At 45.0% G+C, this 23,151-nt stretch overlaps 1 protein-coding gene across 1 annotated transcript in view; it reads left to right on the forward strand.

Moving 5' to 3' along the window:
• Nucleotides 1–20,559, forward strand: part of SPRED2 (sprouty related EVH1 domain containing 2) — an 82,761-nt gene extending 62,202 nt beyond the window's left edge. Inside the window, exons 4-6 of the mRNA XM_044290764.1 lie at nt 4–68; nt 15,092–15,238; nt 17,822–20,559. Coding sequence (XP_044146699.1) covers nt 4–68; nt 15,092–15,238; nt 17,822–18,469 — 860 coding nt within the window. The 3' untranslated portion in view covers nt 18,470–20,559. The remainder of the gene's footprint in view (nt 1–3; nt 69–15,091; nt 15,239–17,821) is intronic.
• Nucleotides 20,560–23,151: the final 2,592 nt, after the last annotated feature.

Raw genomic sequence — 23,151 nt, forward strand, 5'->3', positions numbered from 1 at the left:
AAGGATCCACAACATCATCATCCACAATCCATAATGAGACAGAACTTGGAGACGATGATGTTTTTGCAGTAAGTAATTACCGTGTTTTCAAAATGGTTTCAATTTTTTATTTCATTTTTTTCTTAAAGGTGCGCTAAACTTAAAAATCAGCTTGAATAACGGTGCCACTTATAAAGGCAGCTCACATACATGGGTGTAAATATTTTTGGAAGTCCTAAGAACTGGAGATATGAGAGTTAAAAGCTGTGATTACAGGGGCAGACATTTTGGTCGGTTGCTTGTCCAAAAACACATAAAAAAATAAATATATATATATATATATATATATATATATATATATATATATATATATATATATATATATATATAAAAATCCGGTTAGCACCTGGTCCCTAATGAACGTTGCAATCAAGTGAAAAGAAAATCCCTGCAACTGTAGCTTGCTTCAAAGTCTTGTGCTTTAATTGTATTCCCAATAGTACATCATGTATACAAGGATGCGTTTCGGCTAATGTGCCTTGTTGATGACCTGTTTAGATATATTTTTATTATCAATAATATGTGTATGTATGTTGATGGCAATCCTGTGTTTTAATTTTGCAGCAATGTTTTTATGTTTTGATTTATATATGGATCGGGGACTGTAACCCTTAAAACTTTTCACACAACTTTGATTTAAATCAATAGCAAGTACAAGAAACTTTGTAATACGTCTTATCAGTGAGATGTCGCTCCCATGTTATTGGCTGTTTACCTCTCTTCCACTACCCCTTGCTAATTTCTTTTAACTTTGAAATATGCTTAAAAACTGTCCGGGATAGGACCAGCTTTGCTGAAGTATTAGATTACACATGTCACTACAAGTCTGGTTGAGAGTGAGACAGAAGAGACAGGCACAGACGAAGAGACTTCTGTAGCTCAATAGGAGGTTTATATCACAGCACAATAATATTATACTAAAATGTATTTGTATATCGCCACCATATTCCGCAGCGCTTTACAAATTCATAGGGTTCATGTAGGAAACAAAACTAACTGACTAATATGCAACTGAAACACTAGGAGTCAGGGCCCTGCTCGCAAGAGCTTACAATCTATGGGGAATTGGGGGTGACACATAAGGTTGTTGATTGTGATCGGTAGGATTTGAGCAATTATTAAACTGACAGGAGTGGTGCCGGTGTTCTGCCAGATTTCTATAGCTTGCCGAAAGTCTATAGCGGAAGTAACGTGGTGCGCTGCGCAAGCGCACAAGCGCACTTCCACAAATCATCCGAATCATCGCCTTAAAGTGACAGTCACCTCCAGTAAAATACAGCATCTACATGAATTTGTACCCTCGCGGGCTCTCTTCGCTCGCCACGCATCTGGCTCGGCCTCGCTGAGCTCGGCATTTAGTAAAACTAACTCTATGCCGCCATTGATAGTAAAGAAGGAAATGGATGGTAAAGAAAGAGACTATCCATCTCTTTCTTTACCATCCGTTTCCTTCTTTACTATCAATGGCGGCATAGAGTCAGTTTTACTAAATGCCGAGCGCAGCGAGGCCGAGCCCGATGCGTGGCGAGCGAAGCGAGCCCGCGAGGGTACAAATTCATGTAGATTAATGGAGATGACTGTCACTTTAAGAAATCTATAACCTTAAGTCTGCGCACGCGCGGTGTGCGAACTGCTCCAGTGGAGGCAGCAGGAATGCTTCGCTGAAGTACGCTTGTGCGCTTGCGCAGCACACCACGTCACTTCCGCTATAGACTTTCGGCAAGCTATAGAAATCTGGCAGAACACCGGCCGATCTGCTTCAGGTTTGGGACTACTAAAGGATTGAGTTCAGGCCAGAGGAGTTGGTGGGGGAGAGGCTTAGTCACAGCCATACAGGTCAGTACCTCTGTAATGTCCTCCATGATCCTGGGGCTGCTTCTGAGTGAGTAACAGAAGGTTAGAAAGCAGATTCTCCTCTATTTTCTGTGTGCACTGAATGACCGCTAATCTCCACCGACCATCTCTGGGAGAACTGCAAACTAGACATTCAGCATGCTCAGGGGAAAACTGCTACAAATGCCAGAAATAGTGTTATTCCTCATGTACACTCACTGTACTATTGATTAAAGCAAAGTTTATTGAAAGGTTAGGTACACTTTAAGCTTGTTTCTTCCCCCTCCCCTGATGGGTGATTTTGGCTCACAGTTACTGATGGAAATAACTGACCAAATTGAAGTGTGAACTCAGCCTTAGGCCTTTTGCACACGACTATGTATTTTGCAGTCCACAAAAAATACGGATGACATCCATGTGCATTCCATATTTTGCAGAACGGAACAGCTGGCCCTTCATAGAACAGTAATATCGTTGTCCGTAATGTTCTATTTTTTTTTTTTTTGCGGAAAGGAAATACGGGAATGCACATTGTGGGGTTTTTTATATTTTATTTTTTGTTTGTTTTTGTTTTTTTGCGGACCCTATGAAATGAATGGTTCCGTATACGGTCCACAAAAAAAAAAAAAAAATAGTAACAGACACTGAATGAAAATACGTTTTGTGTGCAAGAGGCCTTAGGGTGCTTTCACACTAGTGTTAAAGTTTTCCGGTATTGAGTTACGTCATAGGGTCTCAATACCGGAAAAAAATGCTTTTGTTTTGTCCCCATTCATTGTCAATGGGGACAAAACTGAACTGAACAGGACGGAGTGCTCCAAAATGCATTCTGTTCAGTTTAGTTGCGTTCCCAGACTGGAGAGCAAACCGCAACATGTTGTATTTTGCTTTCCGTCATAGGATGTGGAGCAAGACTGATCTGGCATGACCCCTAATGCAAGTCAATGAGGACGGATCCGTTTTCTCTGCCACAATAGAAAACTGATCCGTCCTCCATTGACTTTCAGTGGAGTTCATGCCGGATCTGTCTTGGGTATGTTAAAATAATACAACCGGATCCGTTCATAACGGATGCAGGCGGTTGTATTATCAGTAACGGAAGCGGTTTCACTGGACCCTGCCGGATCCAGCAAAAACGCTAGTGTGAAAGTAGCCTTAGATGAACATATGGTTTTATATCTTTTTATAAATTTTTATGCACAGCTTGAGTAAAATATGGTATTGAATTATATGGTATCATATACAGTATGTCTGTATGTATATAATATATATAATGTGGCAAGAACATGTTTCATTCACCTCAGCAGATGGTCAGAAGGCCAAACTGCCTGTCCATAGACTTTGTAAATAGTGTGAGCCGTGTCTTCCCCGTCCATGGCCACCAAGATTTTGGTGGTCATGGTATTTACTCGTGTGACCTCTTTTCTGTCCCTGGCGGCATCCTCTTATGTGCAGGTGCTGGGCAGTAGCTGCACAGTCTGTTCGTTTGTTGTGTGATCGGTGGCACCTTTACACAAATTGGAGGGAATGAGCATTCGGCCATGTGGAAAACGGCCCTTAGGCTTTGTAATCAGGCTAAACTCCTTTTCACTTTTGGTAGCTCAATAAAAAAAAAACATTCTCCCTTTAAGGCAACATCACATTCCACTCCGCTGTAGTAGATGAATCATTGAAAAGCTGACGAGAACATGATCTTAATGGTCAGATCAACCAAGGTCAAGGCAATACAAGGGAGGAGCGTATTATCTGTATTGTTGAATCAGTGAGTCATCTGCTTCCTTCTAGATGTAACACCCTTTCTTCCTCAGCAGGCATATCAAGTGCACTTGAAAGGATAGAACGAGACTACTGCATAGCTAACCAATAATTCATTAGCCTGCCTATATGAGCTGTGCATTGCATGGCAGTCGAGCTGCAGAGAAAGCCGGGGTAGTGGTGCTGAGAGTTGCGTGTTAGAGGGTCCTTTCAGGTTTGTCACCCTCTCTGACCGGATTCTTTCACCAGTTGGCATTCTCTTCCCATCTGTTCTTTTGTCCCAGTTTTAAAAGACAAACAACAGCAGGCTAGGTTAAAAGGTGACTTCCTCTGCTCCAGAGTTAAGCTATCATTAGCAGCTGCTTCCCAGCTACCTGCCAGATTGATTTATGGAACAGTATAGGGGAGGGGATGGAGCTGTAGCCTTCTATGAGCAAGAATGGCTGTACTTACTCCACAGGTCTCATATGAATTCTAGCACTTCCAGCTCGAAGGCTAGTCCTACAAACCGGTGTGCCCTTAGTTGTACATGGGCTGTTCATGCTCTGTCATGGTCAGCCAGTATACTTCTATTTTCAGTATATTTTCTTGTAATTGTGCAGACCCAAAATAAACTCCCCATTAAATGTGGCCCGTTTGATCAGGAAGAAGTACAGCGGCATCTTTAAAAGGTTAAAACCGACAAATCACCGGATCCAGATGGCATACACTTGGCACTTAGCCAATGTGGTGCCAATATTTAAAAAGGGGTCTAAAACAGAGCCCGAAAACTATAGGCCGGTAAGTTTAACATCTGTTGTGGGAAAACCAAATGTTTTCTAAGAGATGCTATCCAGGAGTATCTCGATCAAAATATGTTTATAAGGTTTCAGCAGAAAGTGTTTTTCCCTGCAGCGCCACCACAGGTTAGGTCATCGATGAGAACAAATGTCTGCTCTCACAGAACAGCCTCGCAGTCACCAATCAGGCCATTTTAGTTTTTTCTATGTAAATCAAGTGGCCAGGCTTATCAGTCTTGCTCGGGTAATACAGTGGGCTCACATGGGAGTAACTTCCTTTTGCATAGACTTGCCAACTATATCTGTAGCACATCATACAAACTGACAAATTGCCGCCCTCTTTTTTCACTTATTGAAGGATGGCACTTTTGAAAATGCCTGCGTTTTCCTCTTGTGATGCTGGTGGTGGTCGTTCTTCATGCCTCAATGAATTTGGTGTTTGGTGAAGATTCCACAGTCAAAGTCCTATACGTCTCCAGCCTTGCTCCTGGACTTGTGAAATTTCAGCCCTATTGTCTTTCCCTACTAAAGCCGATGAAGCAACTCACTGTTCTGTGTCTGTGGAGCCTTTGAAGCACAAGGCGGCGATGAATAGCGCAGTGTTCCCTTATGCAAACAGTATGAAAAGTAAACTTGCAGTGGGGCAGAGCTGGCCTTTTTGTGTGTGTGTCAGACCAGAATTTTGTTCAAGTCACGCACAAGATCTTCAAAGAAATGTCACCCTAAAAACCAGTAGCTTGCACTGGCAGAAGATATTAGTTTTGCTTGTTTAGGCGACACTGTCGTTTACTACTTCTAAAGGAGTGTTCTGGTTATAGAACGTTATCCCCTAGCCACAAGTCCTACCGCTGGGATCCCCACTTATAACAAGAATGGGGTCACCATATTACGGTGCATGAAAGCTACGGAAACAGCACAGCAAGCTTATACCGTTTCCGTTGCTCTCATGCACAGCAATGGGAGCTATTGATACAGCAGCGCGCCGGAGCGCACTGCTGTTTCCCGGTCGGGGACTCTCTCATCTCGCCTTAACAGCGAGATGAGACAACCTCTTTAAATTTAATACGTCACTCCTTGCTGCTCTAAGTGTACCCACACCCACTAAGTACCGCTTTGCTGTGTTACGATTGAAGGTCTGTGGTATGCTAGAACGCAGTGCTTTCCTGTGGGTGCTGTTCATTTCTAACCGTGGCGTTCTGTCGGCCGTACTGACGGATAGTAGCAGCGGCGTTTGTGGATGTGTTGACTTGTTTCGGCAGGTCACCTCGCTCCTTGGTAGCCTAATGCATTAGCAAGGGTGAAAGCGGATTTCCCTCTTACAGGTCCCATCCAAGGTTACGGGTAAAGTGACTGCCAGAGTGCCCCTCGTGGCCTGTCTTATTGAACGCGTGCACATTTGTGACACCCCCATTGGGCTGGTATGCAGCCATATAACTTTTTATGCCGTACGGAATGGCACAATAAGTGAATTTTATACAGTCTCATCCAGTAAAAAAAACGTATACTGTGTGCTATGTAGGATCTGATGGACTGTATGTATAGTGGCATCCATCAGGGGGGTATACATTGGGAAATCAACCCCAAAGTATACCCCGACAGACACTGAGAAGTGCGGCCAGCCTGAGAGAAGGCAGAACATACCCGATACTGCAGCGTCTAGTATACGTGAATAATAACGCAGGTTATTTGTAGTCTGTGCTGAAGGATTTCCTGAAGGTGCAGGAAATTATACAGGATCCACAGTCATGTGAAGCAGGAAAGGGTGTCATCCAGTCCCATTTTGCATCGAGAGCCGGTTTGGTTAGTGGATTCCGGGAAGAGACGATGCAATCTGCTGTCAGGATTATGTTTTCCACAAGGCGGGTTATATTTGCTTAGTGCTAACTGCACAGGGCTCTGTGCGGAGCTAAAGTGAAACCTGTAAAGTAATACAGCACAGCTAGGACCTAATAAAGAGCTACTTGGATCGCCTCCCAAAATGCAACGTTACACCTGTCCGCGAGGGCGCAACTCTGTCAGTGCACATACTACACCCCACCTCCATGGAGTCATGTAAGTTGGCTTATTCTCCATAGAATAGGCCTGTGATGGCTAACCTCCGCCACATAGCTGTGGTAAAGCTATGACTCCCAAGATGTACTCTCGCTAGGCTGTTCTCAGAGCTCCATAAAAATGAATGGAGCATGCTGGGAGTCGTAGTTACACCGCGGCTGGAGTGCCGGAAATTAGCCACCACTGGCCTATACCAATGATGGCTAAGCGCTCCAGCTGTGTGGTGGAACTATGACTCCCAGCATGCTCCATTTATTTCTATGGAGTTCTGAGAACAGGCAAGTAAATGTGCATTTTTGGAGCTATAGTTTTAGGCTGCTTGCTCACATAGGCCAAGAGTAGTATGCCGGGTATTTCATAGTCCTTTTTAAAGGTATTAAACCATTTTATTGATCCTGTGTCCCTGGGATCTGATTGGTGGAGGTCTAACACTTGGGACCGCCGCCGATCAGCTATTAGAGCAGGCACTGATGCTGGCGGTAGCGCTGCAGTTTTCTCGCAGGTTACCCTAGGCCGCGTGTCATTACATTCATCGGTCACGTGGCCTAGGCGCAGCTCAGCCCTATTGAAGTGAATGAGGCTGAGCTGCAATGCTAGGCACAGCCACTATGCAATGTATGGCGCTTGTTGAACAGAGAGAAGACCGCGGCGATGATCAGCGGGGGTCCCAGGTGTCGGACCCCCACCCCCATTGACTTACAATGATTTTCATACCAGATCTGTTTTGTTCAGTTTAGATTTAATACAGCCGGATCCGGACGAAACTGATGCATCCGGATGTATTAAGTGGCACTGATCCAGTTTTAAGATTTTTCTGCCAGAATGCCACAACAAATGTGTGAAACAGGCCTAAGACTACACTTAGTTTTTGTATGTTACCATGGAAACAGAGATCTGCATAGGAGCTGTGGACACAAAATGGTAGTATATTTTGAATCAATACTGCTCGCGGCGGTACTTTACTTTTCATCTTGGGCACATTGAGACCTAACTAACTGGTTGGGAAGGTGTTCGATATCGTCCAGGGGTTCACAGAGTAACATAGAATCAATCACTTGTCGATATAGCAAAGACATAGTTGTCAGAATAGTATAAATGTCCATTGGAGAGTTGTCAGGGACACATATATAGGATCGAATCTGCTGGTAGTAAAACGTCTCTACAACAGGATTGACAGATTCCTATTCCTCGGCACTGGCCACCGCCAGAACTTTAGCAGAATATCCCTGTATACAGCAGTCGTGACCGCTAACCCATCCTATAAAGCATTGCCACCGACCTCCGCTTGTTTATGACTGCACCCCCCTTTCAATGACTTCAGATGGAATCCGCATCTCCGGCTCCAGCAGGCAACACTTGTTATGTTACTTGTCTTTGTTTCTATTAACTCTCTTACCAAACATCCTGTTTTCTTCAGCAGATTTTTTTTTTTGCTGATTCCAGTTTGTAATGTTTGGCTTTGGCAGCTGCAGTTTTTTTCGGAAAGTGACCTGAGTCTATGTGACGGAGGCTGCAAGAAGGCTCCGACTCTCGACTCTAAAAAGCAAAATGTGTGGCTAGAGGGTGCATAGGTACCCTCTAAAACAGGGGTGCACAACGTTTCCTGGTTGGGGGCCACATTGCCAGACTGAACCAATGACGAGGGCCGAAATTAAAATTTAAAGGTGTATTAACAACTGAAATATTGTACTTATGGCATATTGAACACACATTATATACCATTAATGTCTAGTTATACCTCCAGGACTCCCATCTAATGGGAGAAATACATGAAAAATACATGTGAGCAGCCACAAGACATAGGCATACATGTCTGTTACCAGATGGTTAGGGGCCGCACAGAATGGTATCAAGGGCCGCATGTGGCCCCCGGGCCGCAGGTTGTGCACCCCTGCTCTAAAACATCACCCCAATCCCCCCCATTAAATATGAAGACTCTCTAGATCCCATTTGCATTGTGGTCTGCGTCTGCGCTCTTAATAAAGCGTTCTGTCTACATAGAAGTTCTGATCGATTATCAGGGAAACCGTAAAAACTACTGGTATGGCAACGTTTGTACAATTAAAGCTCGGAATATAGAAAGATTTTTCTGGAAAAAAAAAATTAAAATTGGCGGGGTGAAAATATATGAATCCCTATGTCTAGGGATGGTGAAAGTCGACCTGCCCCGACTACTCTGTTGTCTTTATGAGGGAATATTCAGACAGTATTTTCAGGTCTTGATTGAGATTAGGTCATGTTATGAAATTCGTTCACGCTTCGTTTGGTGGTAAAAGGTGAATTGCGTTATGGATTCCGTTACCACGGACCATAACGCAATTCTATGACTGAATGCCTTTTGGAGGCTTTCCGTTATTCATTCCGTCATAATAGAAGTCTATGGGCTGCAAAACGGATCAGTCCCGTTTCTTTTATGCAGGGGAGTCCTCTCCTGCATAACGGAAATGGGATGACGATGCCGAGTCAAACGGATCAGTCCTGACTTACAATGTAAGTCAATGGGAAGGATCCATTTTCACTGACATAATATGGTGCAATTGAAAACGTCCCCCATTGACTTTCAGTGTAAGTCAGGACGGATCCGTTTAGACTTAGACTTTGCATTATTCTTTAAAAAAAAAAACAACAGATCCGTTCTGAACGGATACAAGCGTTTGCATTACAGGTGCGGATCCGTCTGTGCAGATACAAGACGGATCCGCACCGAACGCAGGTGTGAAAGTAGCCTAACTTGGAAGATGTGTGAAGAAGTTCAACCAAACGCCTGATTTTCAGTGGAGGTCCTGGATAAATTTGGCGACATGAGGTCCCGGTGTCTTTCTTTCCGTTGTGTGTGGCGATGTGAAGGTGACACCCTGTGCAGGCGGCGCACACAATTGCTGCGGAGCAGTGGATGCTGGCCCGGTGACAGCGGGATGATTGACAACTTCCTGTTAGCAGATTAGAAGCGCTTTTCAGTGCACAGAGCGGTGGCCAGAGAGGGAGTCACGGAGCTATAGGAATGCTGGAATCTCTCCTCTATGTACACATTGCATCATTGTATCCAGCAGCAGTGTGCACTCTCTAGCCCACAAAAAAAAAAACTGCACTCCCCAGTTGTGCGGAAAGACTCTCCGACATCTGGAGCTTGGAAAACAGTCAAGTGTGAGCGCTGCAGCAGCCCTGGGCCTTACAGGCAGGATTTCTGCAGAGGAGACCTAGTTCAGACCTCGACTCCTCCTGCAGATATCTGGGTTGTTGGATGATGCAGCTGCTTACCCCCCTCCTCTTTGCAGGGGTGTTACTAGAACGGGTGCAGGTACAGTCCCTCGGCCCCATTTGAGGAGACCAGTATTCTAAATGATGCATAATAATGGGAGGCCCTCTACAGATTTAGGTTACACCACTGCCTCTTTGTTTAGACAACTGTTTTGGATTTTCTTAGTTTAGGAAGATAAGCGGAGCGATTTATGCCACTTTCACATTTGCGTTTTTGCTGGATCCATCACGGATCAGCAAAAACGCTCCCATCACGATAATACAACCGCCTGCATCTGTTATCAACGGATCCGGTTGTATTATCTCTAAAATAGCCAAGACGGATCCGTCTCTAAAACCATTGTGAGTCAATGGTGGATGGATCCGTTTTCTTCCATGTCAGAGAAAACGGATACGGCACCATTGACTTAAATTGTGAGTCATGCCGAATCCGTCTTGCTCCTCATCCCAGTACGCGCTCAAAAATGCTTTTTGCAGCGCTTTTGTGTGCGTCATGGGAACCCATGAAACGGAATGGAATGCATTCTGGCGCACTCTGTTCCCTTCAGTTCAGTTTCGTCCCCATTGACAATGAATGGGGACAAAACTAAAGCGTTTTCCTCCGCTATTGTGATCCTATGACTGATCAATACCGGAAAAGGGAAAACGCAGATGTGAAAGTAGCCTTAGTGACGATTTTGGCTCCAGGTTGAAACTGGGTTCCCAATTATAAAATGAATGCAGCGTCACTGAGAAACTGAAAAAAAAAAAAAAAAACACACACACACAATATGGGCTCATGCAAATTTTGGTCCCCAATGCATGATTGATGCAGACCCTTAAAACTTGAATGGGTCCCTGATCCATCCGCCAAGAAATAGAGCATGTTCTATTTTTTTATGTTTTTGCGGTAGTGCTTCCGCAGCCCTCCACTCCATATCTTCCGGTTTGTGGACCCATTTAAGTGATACGGTGCGCGCACGCAGCTGGTGCCTGGAAATTGCCCTATAGAACATCCTGAGTTTTTTGTTTTTTCCTCCTGAACCCAGAGATGATGCGCGAAATGAATGGGTCAGGGTTCAGTCCGGATGCTGTGCGTTCACTACACGCATCGCATCCAGTTGGAAAACTCACTCGTGTGAAAGAGGCCTTTCATTGCTAGGAATGAAATCTGCCTCAGAAATCCTATGTAAAATCCGCCTTTGTCCCTGACGTTGCGGTGAAATGACTGGGACATGAGCAGAAAGTCCCACCATGGAGAGGATAAAATAGAGGCACAGGGCTTGACAATCTGAGCCCCCATTCCATAAGACATAAAGGGGCTAGTCTCATGCAGCAAATAATTCCATTTATCCGATACGGCTTGCAGAAATCATGCACAAAACCTGGCGCGTGTGAAGGCGTCTTATACATCTAAGTCCAGCTTCTTTAGATTCTGCAGTAATCCCCGATTTACACGGACGAGAGCTGCAGAGAGTAACGCACGGGTGTGAACCAAGAGCAGCCAAGGGCGTTGTGTTCCAGCGAGGGGCACTTTGGTGAGTAATGCGATTCCCATTGGGCCAGTGAGCTGCCGGTCTGGTTCAGGGCACCGTGAATATTAAAATATCTCGTGTTCCACTTGGCATTGTTCAGTCAAGCTATTTCCTGTGGTTTAAAATCGTAGTACAAGGATATTTTGGGCATTTCGGTTGCATCAGCTGTTGCCGTCTATTTTAAGGTCTGCTCCAAGTGAAAATACAGGGTGGTGATCTCAGGCATCTATAAGTGACCACTGGCTGATCTTAAAATACCACCTCTGCCTGCAGTGTGGGAAATGCCTGCGTCAAGCAACGTTTAGGAGTCGCCACAGATTTGTTTTTCTATCATTCTGAAAGACAGCCAGTCCCGTAGACGTGTAACGCTACTGGAAACCAGTGATTTGCAGGTCATTGTTTAGACATTTTAATGCAATCTCTTTGGGTTGCGTTGCTTTTTTAACTTTTCAGACTAGGATAGGTCATCAGTGTCTGATCGATGGGGGTCTAACTCCTGACACTCCCGCCGATGAGCTGTTTGAAAACCTCCTCTTCAAACAGCTGAGCAGCAGGGGTGTCGGGAGTCTGATCCCCACTGGTCAGATATTGATGATCCATCCTCAGGATAGGTCATCAGTATTTAATTGCTATACAACACCTTTAAACGAGCTGTCTTTTTTATTCTTTAAATTTGAAGCCTAAGATCCACACTCACGTGCTCCTTACCACTTTGTTCTGGCTCCCTGCCTCTGTCAACGTCTGCATAAACTGAATATTGTGCACTGCTGCAGCCACAAACTGGTCTCAGCGGTGGTGTGTTCTCAACCACAGGACCCAGCAGTTATAAGGGGATCGCTGCTGAGACCGGTCATTGGCTGCAGCGGTGCACCTGACCCCATCTATAAGGATGTTGACAAGACTGGGACCAGAAGACCAGTGAAGAGGCAGTGAGCTGGAACGGAGCAGGTGAGTATGGATTTTTCCACAGGTATTCCAGGATTTTGTGCATCTTCTTTGTATTAGAGGACTGAATACATTTTAGATTTATTTATCTGTAAGTGGAAAGCCACAGGACCATACTGTACCCCATATTGGTCCTCACTGTTACCTTCCGTCTCTGGGGTCCTGGATTGGAATCTCACCAAGAACATCTGCATGGAATCTGTTTATTCTCCTTGTGTGGGTTTCCTCATGGCATTGAGCTTGTCTTCTACACACACACACCATACTAACAGATGGGATGTATTTAAGATTGTGATTTTGTATTGGGAACAGGAACTTGTATGAGCGATGACTATCTCTGTGCTATTTCAGCCGCATTAAATATAATTTAATGGTTCTGTGTGCTGTCCGGACTTAGTCAGGTCGGCCATTGGACGGAAAATACTGTCTTCTGATTCAGGCCTAAGTTGGATATGTTTTGGTGAATCTAAAATGGAAAAAGGCCAGCTCTACATCCAACACAAAATGTCGGCATGAAAAATATTGCGGTAGAAGTATTGCCATTCCTAATAATACAAGATCTGCAAATCATTTTATACCCAGGTCTGTGAATCTTACAAGTGGCATACGGTCCTGTTTCAGGGAATTAGTGCCTGAATCCTAGAGGCCCGGTTCCATTATTGTCAATGGTCTCCGGCGGTGAAAGGCAGTGTCCGGCAATACCAGAATATTTTAACTGTAGTGTGAAACTAGCCTAATACGTCTAATACACTCATGTGAATAGCCCAAAATATGCTCTATTACGTGATGCTGGTGGATTCGATTGCATTTTAATGATGACTGGTTCCCTTCAAAAACAATTAAACCCCAAAATTACTTCCAAAATGACCCAAGCAAAACTGCTGAACCCAGCCTAAGCTTCTACTCGGAGCAGGCATCATTAATGCAGCCTGCCGGTTGTGATGTTTTTCTCGAACGCTGGACAGAATGCAAATGGGATGCATGGCCTGAAAGTTTTCTCTAGTTGTAGTTGTCTTCTATATTATTCCAGCCTAGGAAATCATCCAGTGAAGACTACGTGTTGGCGCATTGAGGTTATTTTAGATAAAACCATTCCTTGTTTACCAGCAGCTATCATTATGGATGGGGGTGGATGCTTCCTGGTCTCTGCTGGTGGCCCGGGCCTCAGATGTTCTTATAAATGATAGCGTTTCTGGAAATGCAGGCTGTGATTCATAGTTTGCAAGCTGCAAATATCTACCCAACTTCTGTTCTCCTGGCTCTTTGATAAATGCTTGGAATGTGACTGCATTCTCCAGGACTGGTATCTTGAAAGTCATCATCACTCATTTTAAAATTGCAGAAATGCCTGGCTGCTGAAAATGGGGGTCAAGTATGTGGGGAATTAGTGTTTTGAGTTGGTCTGTTTTGCCATCCAGAAGGAGTAGTCTTCGGCCTGTGGTTGTATGACCCTTAATTAGTGACTACTTCCAAGCATATGGGATTACATAGAGGAGGTCTTAGGCCCCTTTCACATGAGCCTGATGGGTTAGGTCCGGATGCGTCCAGTGAAACTCAAACCATTTTGCAAGCAAGTTCAGTCAGTTTTGTCTGCTATTGCGTTGTTTTTCCCGCGCGGGTGCAATGCGCTTTAATGCGTTTTTCACGCGCGTGATGCGTGATAAAAAACTGAAGGTTTACAAACAACATCTCCTAGCAACCATCAGTGAAAAACGCATTTCATCCGCACTTGCTTCTAGATGCAATGCGTTTTTTTTTACTAAAGCCCCATTCACTTCTATGTGAAAAAAAAAACGCTCATGTACACAGGCCCAATGAAATGAATGGGTCCGGATTCAGTGCGGGTGCTATGCGTTCATGTCACGCATTGCACCCGCACGGAAAACTCGCTTGTGTGAAAGGGGCCTTACCCTCTTGTCTATCTATTAAATGCAGTCACACCACCTGATTGAATATATATTCTGCCAAAGCCTTACCAACAGCTCCACTACCAGGCATGTAGGTTCTGATCCATCAGAAAAGGGCCCGTGAGCTTCAGTAGAGGGCATCTCCACTTTACCTTCTCACTAGGTTCCCATTTATGATGCACTGAATGTGTGATGAACAACAAAGTCTGCAGTGTAATATAGGTAGGCATGCAAGTATTGTGTAGTCGGAGTGTGGACCTTCAGAATCGGTTGACCAGCTGAGCCCAATGTACCCAAGTCTGATATGGCGGGCAAGACTATTATTGCAATATTTAAAAAAAGAAAAATGCTAAACCCTAATTAGTTGTTACATGGTATGCTTTTTCATATTCTCTTGTAGTTTGTGGTGTTCTTGGATGCCTGCCTGCCTTGGGAGATCACTTCGGCAGTTTTTTCACATTGTGTCTTGAGGGTCCATTTACTGTATGTGCCAAGAAAGTTCTTTTGGTGCATCCATCAAAGGGGTTTTTGACTGCCAGCACCCCCATTAATCAGCTTTTTGAAGAGGCCACAGCACTCTTGGGTGCTACAGCCGCCTCACAGGCTACCAAGCACAGTGCCATATACTCTAGCAGGGTTGGTCATCAATATCAGATCGGCAGGATGAGCAGGTGTAATTACATCTCACTTCTATGGGCTCCTTCATAGGAAGGAGAGGTCCCATGGAAACGCATAAGACGGCTTGGGTGGAATTACACTGCTCACTGCTGAAGTTCCACCAGTGAGCAGGTAAACAATGAAGAGAAGGCAGCGCTCGCACGGAGTCTGGCCCTCGCCGATCTGATATTGATGACCAATCCTGAGGATAGGCCATCAATATGAGTAAAGCGGACAACCCCTTTAAAGCTGCTTTTATAGCTTATTTGTTCAAGTTGCGGGAATTTTCAAATGTTTCCAGCTCAAGAATGTGATTTGTATGATGCAATTCTTTCTTTTCTTCAATTTGCAGACTGGTACAGACAGCTCCTCAAACTCCTCACAGAAGAGAGAGGCACCAGTGAGGACCATCTCCTCTCCTCTGACTGGTGGTGGTTGCCGATACAGCACCGTGAGTCACATTGATTTCTACAGCTCTGAACACTATCCTCCAGAACAAGTAGGTATTAATATAGTCTAGAAATGAATACAACTGTCTACATAATGGAAAGCTCCACTGTCACAATTATGTTTTATTGTTCAAATTCCATCTAAAGTGAAGCCACTTTTCTAATCGTTTAAATAGCTTTGTATCCACAGCTCATAGGTTGCCCTGTGTCTCCATAGTAACAGACTACAAACAAACCCAGTGTAGTCTGATCCTGCAGTTATACAGACCACTCTCTGTCCTTTCTTACTTGGTAGGATAAAGAGGTTATCCGGTAACTCCCGGCACCCCTGACAATCGGATCTTAGAATAGGCAGTCGCTCTGTGAGGCCTAGGCCATGTGACGTCATTGTACATTGCTCACATGAACTAGTCGCAGCTTAGCCCTATTAAAGTGAATGGGGCTGAGCTGCAATACCAAGCACAGGCGCTGTGGTTGGAGAGTTGCCGGGGACCGGCTGCGCTCATCGGATTTCCAGTAAGCGCAGCGGATCCCTGAAACAGCAAAATCGCGGCAGTGTCGGGACTTTGACCGGAGGATAGGTCATCATCCATTCCTGGGTAACCCCTTTAACAAAAATTGAGGGACTCATGGATGTCAATGTAGCTGAAGGACCAGTCTTCAAGTCTGTTACAAAGGAGACATAGGTCTGCATAGGGGCTGTAGGCACAACGTAATAGATATTTAAGTGGTGTTTTTCACCAACTTATCATGTTTTACACTGCTTATATTGCGTTCTTGCACACGCACAATAATAACTGTACTTTTCTTGTTTTTGTCCAATTTTGTAATGCTGCAGAAGCTAGCCCTCATTTACATGCCATTATAACTTCGTAAGCGCCCAGGGGTGGAATTCTTGCTGTAAGTGCCCAGGCCCCTAGGCGTTTTGCACACCTAACTGTGCCCCATTGTATTGTTTGGACAGCCCTTTCATGATGTGTGTACACAGTTCATTTCCGGGCCCGGGTAACCGCTCTTCAATAACCACTGAGGGCAACGGCTTTATTTGCAGCAGTGCGCATGCGCCAGCTACTGGCGCAAAATTGGCAAAGATGGAAGAGGTGGAGCGGGCAGAGACAGCAGCTGCAATGTGGTTATCTGAGTGCACATGCCCGGGCCCCGCAGTGAACTGTGCACGTGCGGGAACTAGAGAGGATCATGTAACATTATGAAAGGGCTAGCCAGACAATACACTGGGGAGGAGTTATGCACGCAAAGCGCCTAGAGGCGGGGCACTGACAGCAAGAACACCGCCCCTGGGCACTTGCAAGCTCTCATGTGCATACCATTATAACCTCGTTTTTGCAGCTTTACAGAATTGACCAAAACAAGAAAGTTACCATAATTCTGGTGCCTGTGTGTGCAAGAACGCAATGTAAGCAGTGTAAATCATGAAAAGTTGGTTACAGACTATTTTCCCTGACTTTTGATGTAGAGGATTATGTGAAGAGTGTGTATTTATTGCAGTTATATCTAATATCCTTTTTGTACGGCAGGGCTTGACAAATTTCCTTGGAATTTAGGAGCCAGCTAAAAAAGTTAGGAGCCAGGCGGAGCCGCGTCATAAAGCCCCCAGTAGATGCCCCCATAGTGCTCCTCCCACCCCCACACTTCTCTATAGAGCCCCCCAATAATGCATGCCAGTACATAGGGCCCCCAGTAGATGCCCCCATAGTGCTCCTTCCCCTCTTCTCCATAGTGCCCCCCATAATGTGCCAGTATATAGTGCTCCCCATAATGTGCCAGTATATAGGGCCCCCATAGTGCTTCCCATCTTCTCATAGTGCCCCCCATGTTGTGCCAGTATATAGGTCCACCATAGTACTTCCCCTCTTCTCCATAGTGCCCCCATATTGTGCCAGTATATAGGGCCCCCATAGTGCTTCCCCTCTTCATAGTGCACCCCATATTGTGCCAGTATATAGGGCCCCATAGTGCTTCCCCTCTTCTCCATAGTGCCCCCCCCCCCCCATATTGTGCCAGTATATAGGGCCTCCACCCCACTTCTTGCCACAGTATACTATAAATAATAAAGACAATAAACTCATATACTTACCTTATGCTGCTGTCAGTGATGTGATGCAGGCCTCTTCCGGCCTGTGTCCCGCACTGTACGGCTCAGGCAGAGCGATGACGACATTGCGCCGCCTGCACCTTCCTCTGATAGGCTACAGGCCTAAGGCCTGTAGCCTATCAGAGGAACGGGCAAGGGAGACGCCTCTCCCCTGCTCCTCCTGAGGACGGCGATACAGATGAATATGGAGATGAGCGCTTCCACAACGGAGGCGCTTATCTCCACTCCTGCTGCCTCTGGACAGAACAGGCCCCCCTCTGGCGCTCCGCACCCGTCGCCCATGCACCTTTGAAAACGGGCTGACAAATACCCAAGCGCCAGGATCAAATTCCTGATCGCCATGACGACCTGCCGCCTAAGGATTTGTCGAGCCCTTTTGTACAGTATCTATTAGCTTCCATGCAACCTGTTCATCCATATTTATGTTGAGTGGATTTCTCTAATTTGTTTCTTTAAATGTCTGTCTCTGAGGACTGTACTTCTCAAAGATGGCTTCCTAACCAAGGTCTACCTCTTTCAGTCATTACCTAGACCACCTCGTCATGTCAGCTTTCCAGATGACGATGACGAGATTGTCCGCATCAACCCAAGGGAAAGAAACTGGCTCACCGGTTATGAGGATTACCGCCAGGCACCAGTCCAACGCAAATACTTGGAGACCGAGAACACGGACTCGTACGTTCGGTTTGCCAAAAACGAATCCTCAAAACACGATTACAACTATCCGTACGTAGACCACACAGACTTTGGCACGTGCAAGGACCTTAAGGGCCCCGTCATAAATACACAGCCCAGCCGATGTAAGTCCAGGAGAAAAGATGGCGAAAGGTCCAGATGTGTATATTGCAGAGACATGTTTAACCATGATGAAAATGGCCGGGGAAAATGTCAGGATGCTCCAGACTCGGTCCGAAACTGCATCCGTCGGGTCAGCTGCATGGGATTCGCAGACTGTGTCCTTTACCACTGCATGTCTGACTCGGAAGGAGACTACACAGATGCTTGTTCGTGTGACACCAGTGATGAAAAGTTTTGCCTCCGGTGGATGCTGCTCGTCCCTTTGTCAATCATTGCCCCAGGCATGTGCTGTTACCTCCCTCTTCGAGCTTGTTATACCTGTGGTGTCATGTGCGGGTGCTGTGGCGGCAAACACAAAGCAGTGGGTTGACGGGTGCGGGGCCAGGACGTTCTACCATGTGTTTCTGTTAACTGTTTGCTAAGAAGCGATTTGGCACGAAACACTCCCAACAATATGGGTGCCAGGGGCCCAAGCTTCCGAGCTAGCTGCACCGAGCCACAAGAATTTCAGTGGCGGTTCGTAGCGAACTCGCTTTCAGCTTGGAAAGCCGTATCACTAAACACGTAACAAGGCATTTAACCTGAGTTAAGCTGTGTGAATGGGATGTGGACATGTCGATTCTGTCGAGCCGTTTCGGCCGCGTTGCGTCACCTGTAAATAGTCTTGGCACTTCCAGAGATGTGGTATGCAAACGCCATATGAGAGAAAGGAGGGTTGGACAGCCCTGGAAGCAAAATGGTTAATGTTAAACTAATTTTTTAATCTGCAGCCAGGTATTCTGTGCTTATAACCTAGGGTAACAAGAGTACCATAATGCAGTATTGCTCTTTCTCTATTATGCCAAAATCCAATTATTTATACGTATGTAGTATTTTATGTCCATTACCATTTCCTTCAGGGTTTTTTTTTCCCCACCTTTTCATACTTTAATTCGATATCCCCGCTTTTTCTTAATTTATAAAGGATTAATTGCTACAATAGAAGAACATAAACACTCCCTTCAGTTACATGGGTCGTGGGTGTTGTCATGATATACGCTCTCCTTACAGTCCCTTTAATAATCCTGGTGACTATAGAGGTTGACAAAGTTTATTTTATTTTATTTTTTGTTTTGTTTTTCTTGTTTCTCATGGAAAGGGAATGGAATATTTTACTAATTTCCTAAACATGTTATCCATTTTTCTTCCGGTTTATTTGATAGTTCTTTTCCATTTGCTCCGTGTGCTTGTTTGGGTGTCTCTGTTGTTTTTGTTGTGTTTTTTTACTTTCTTGCCCTACCAAACACTACACTTTTGGACACGGTAGTATAAGTTATGTTGCAGAAAATTAAAATGGCAGCTGACAAAAAAGAAAAAAGCTATTGTAGATAAAACATGTATTCTGCGGTTTGTATAATAGATATTTCTCAGCCGCTCGCTCCTTCCTGAAGACTCGCGAGGCGGACCAGAATTAGGGAGACCCTTAAGCTGGTGTAGCCAAATTACTAGTTCTTATATTAAGAGAATGTGTTACTGTTCACAGTTCTGTATGTAATAATGTACTTCTGTCGACAGCCTGTAAGAGCTTAGGCTTTTTTATTTTCCCCCTTTTTTCTTATTTTTCTCTATAATCTGGAATTTTCCTTACATCCACTTTCCTTTTGCATTGTATTTTAGATGCAAGTGTCCCACCCCTTTTACACTAGGAAGATTTCTGAAAAGTCGCACAAAGGGAAACTGTAGCGTGACGGCCAACCATGTCTTGCCTTGGACAAATGAAAGCTGAGATTTTATTGGTTGCTGTGGGCAATGGCTCGTGTTTCCCTTTGCGCAATTTTTTAAATGCATTTTGCCTTTTTTCTTTTTGAGTGAATAGGCACCACAAAGAGGTGTAAGACGGCACAAGGTGCTTTTTTAGTTTTTTTTTTGTGATGGCCAGTCTAACAGGTCCCTCTTTCTATTCTAGACAAGCTCATTGTAGTTTAAGACACTAACTTGTAAATACTTGCCTTATGATAACGGTCCAGCATACAACGATACTACGGATTTGCTTTGCACTGTCTTTGCTGCAAATTTTTTTATACAAAGAGGTTTTTTGTTTTTTTTAAAGTTTTTTTTTTTGTTTTTTTTCCTTGCTTTTCCGAGTTCCCTATGACTCTTTGCCACCACATTATAGCGCAGTATAGCACTTTTGTAATCTGCCTTGGGTTGCATTGATGGCCAAAAGATTAGTACTGAAGTACAGTCTGGGTGTACAGGGCTGTCTGCTGTATCGCCATAATGTCTTCTCTGGTCTAGGTAATGTTGAGTGGTTGCTCAAAAGTGAAAGACTGTGTCCTCGTGTAATGTTCTGGACATGGCTTTGTGTCTCGGGTAAGAAGCACTGGGGTGATTTAAAGGGCATCTGTCAGCAGATTTGTACCCATGAAATTGACTGACCAGTTACATGTGCGCTTGGTATCTGAAGGCATCTGTGTTGGTCCCATGTTCATATGTGCCCGCATTACTGAGAAAAATGATGTTTTAATATATGCAAATGACCTTTCCACTTTGACAGGGCCAGGCAGTGAAAACATCATCATACCTGGCCCTGTCAATCAAAGTGCAGAGAGCACTGCAGTTGCAGAGAGAGCAGAGCCTCTAGGTGTAACAGCAACGCCCCCATTGCTCCTAGAGGGCCATTTGCATATATTAAAACTTCATTTTTCTCTGCAATGCAGGTACATATGAAAATGGGACCAACACAGATGCCTTCAGCTGCCAAGCGCACATGTAACAGGTCAGCCAGTGTCATAGGTACAAATCTGCTGACAGATGCCCTGTAAGGTGTACCTTCATTTTTATTCAAGGCATGGTGGATAGGACCAGACTATGATCGCCAGTACGACAGGGACTGCAGAACTGGTTGGAGATATGGAAATCTCTGACCTGTGAGCCATGTAGAGGACCGCAGGTATCTTCCCAGTTATTGATGGGGGGGTCCCAGCTCATAACCCCCAAACAATACCATCTTGCCCTGTCTTAATGCTCACTAAAAGTGAAGGTGCGTCCAAGAAAAACACCAGAATAGGTACTATAGCTCCCACTGGAGGTCCCCTTTAACATGCTGCAGTTTGGCTGTGTTTTTCCTGTACACTTGGCCCCAACCTGTTGGTACAAGACGATACCACAGTAGCCTTTACCTTGATGCTCTTGTCAATTTCAGTAGAAGAGCTCATGGCTCGATCGCATCGAGTCTGTATTTGGCCTCACTAAATTGGCAAATAAATGTTTACCTTTTTTGCCTAGAGATGAAAGTTTTAATATTCAGGTTAGGAGAACTCCTCATTTCCCTCTGAAATATACCATTGATTTTGTATTATACAAGAAGATTCTTCAGCGCCACAAGCGAAGTGCCTGGTGTGGGTTGGCAGAGCGGATAAAACAAGCATGCTGGAATATATCTCACGGGGTAGCCTAAAGGTGGCCAGTATCTTAAAGGGGCTTTCTGGGACTTCCTGATTTAGAATATGTCAGCAATATCTGATGGGTAATGGTCCGACTCCCAACACCCCGACCAATCAGCTGTTGGAATAAGCCATGGTGATTTGGTGGTCGCTGCAACCTCTGCCTATGATCTCAGGTCCATCAGTCACGGGGGGTTTGAGCAGTTCAGTCCCGTTAAAGTGAATAGGACTGAGCTACAATACACGGCACGGTGCTTCGAATACTATGAAGAGGCTGCAGTGCTTGTCTGCGTACTGCAGCCCCTTCAAACTACTCGTTGGTGGTGGTACCTGGTATTGAGGACCTATCCTGGGGATATTTCATCCATATTTAAGTCCTGGAAAATCCTTTTTAAAGTTTGCAGCTGATTAGCTTGTGCCTCAGCCCCCTCCTAGGAATGGGAAGCGGGAGCAAGCCTTGTATATTTGGCCTAAAAAACGGATCCAAAGATGTAGAAACCATATGCATCCTCCATATATAACGAAGGGTGCTGGGCTGGCTTCCGTCTATAAACCAGTTCCATCCTACCAGTGCACATTGCAGTTCCCAAGGGTCATTGCCAGTGTGCAGGAAATGCAGCGCCTTACTATACCATTCCACACTTGGCTCTCATGCACACCACAGTATTTTGAATCCGTGTCTGATCCGCATTCAAGTGAAAAGGGCTGATCTGCAATACCAGACACAACCCATAGACAAGGGTGGCGCTGTAATCGGACATGCCCCTTCTAATCTCATCCATCCTTTTTAAGATCCCGATTGTCCAGCGGAGATCCATGTCTGGTTTGGGGCACACCTCAGTGATGCTTCAGCTGCATGTATTATAGTCAGCAGGGAATTGTTCATAACTTCATTTAATAGCATTAAAAAGGTGATTTTAGTTGGAGATCAGCACATTTCCGCCAGGCCTTTTTTTTACATAGTGCGGTTTTGATGCAGTTTTTGAATGCCTCTTTATTTGCGAAAAACTGGGACTGGGTACAGAAAAGAGGAGAGGCGTGAACCTTCCTTTACGCTGTTCCGATGGCTTTGGCTAAGGAAAACGCAGTGAAAAACTGCATTATGTGAATGCGGCCTTAGATTACATTTTAGAAATCTTCCAAATGGTAACGTTATGACCAGCAGTCTGTAGCCATTTTGTAAAGTTTGGGGTTCCCCTCCAGTGTTGCTGGGGCTCTCCTCACAGAATCTGAAGTCACTGGTGCTGTGCAGGAGAGGCTCTGGGCGCCATACCTCTAAGGCTACTTTCACACTCGCGTTTTGTGCGGATTCGTCACGGACGGATCCGTTCAGATAATACGACCGTCTGCATCCGTTCAGAACGGATCCGTTTGTATTATCTTTAACATAGCCAAGACGGATCCGTCTTGAACGCCATTGAAAGTCAATGGAGGACGGATCCGTTTTCTATTGTGTCAGTGAAAACGGACCCTTTAAAGCCAAAGTCGGCAACCTCCAGCACTCCAGCTGTTGTGAAACTACAACTCCCAGCATTCTTTATTCACTTCTATGGGTGTTTCCAGAACAGTCAAGCGAGTGTGCGTGCTAGGAGTTGTAGTTTCACCACAGCTGGAGAGTCGGAGGTTG

This window comes from Bufo gargarizans, chromosome 4, assembly GCF_014858855.1.
Source record: "Bufo gargarizans isolate SCDJY-AF-19 chromosome 4, ASM1485885v1, whole genome shotgun sequence".
In the NCBI taxonomy this organism is placed as follows: domain Eukaryota; kingdom Metazoa; phylum Chordata; class Amphibia; order Anura; family Bufonidae; genus Bufo; species Bufo gargarizans.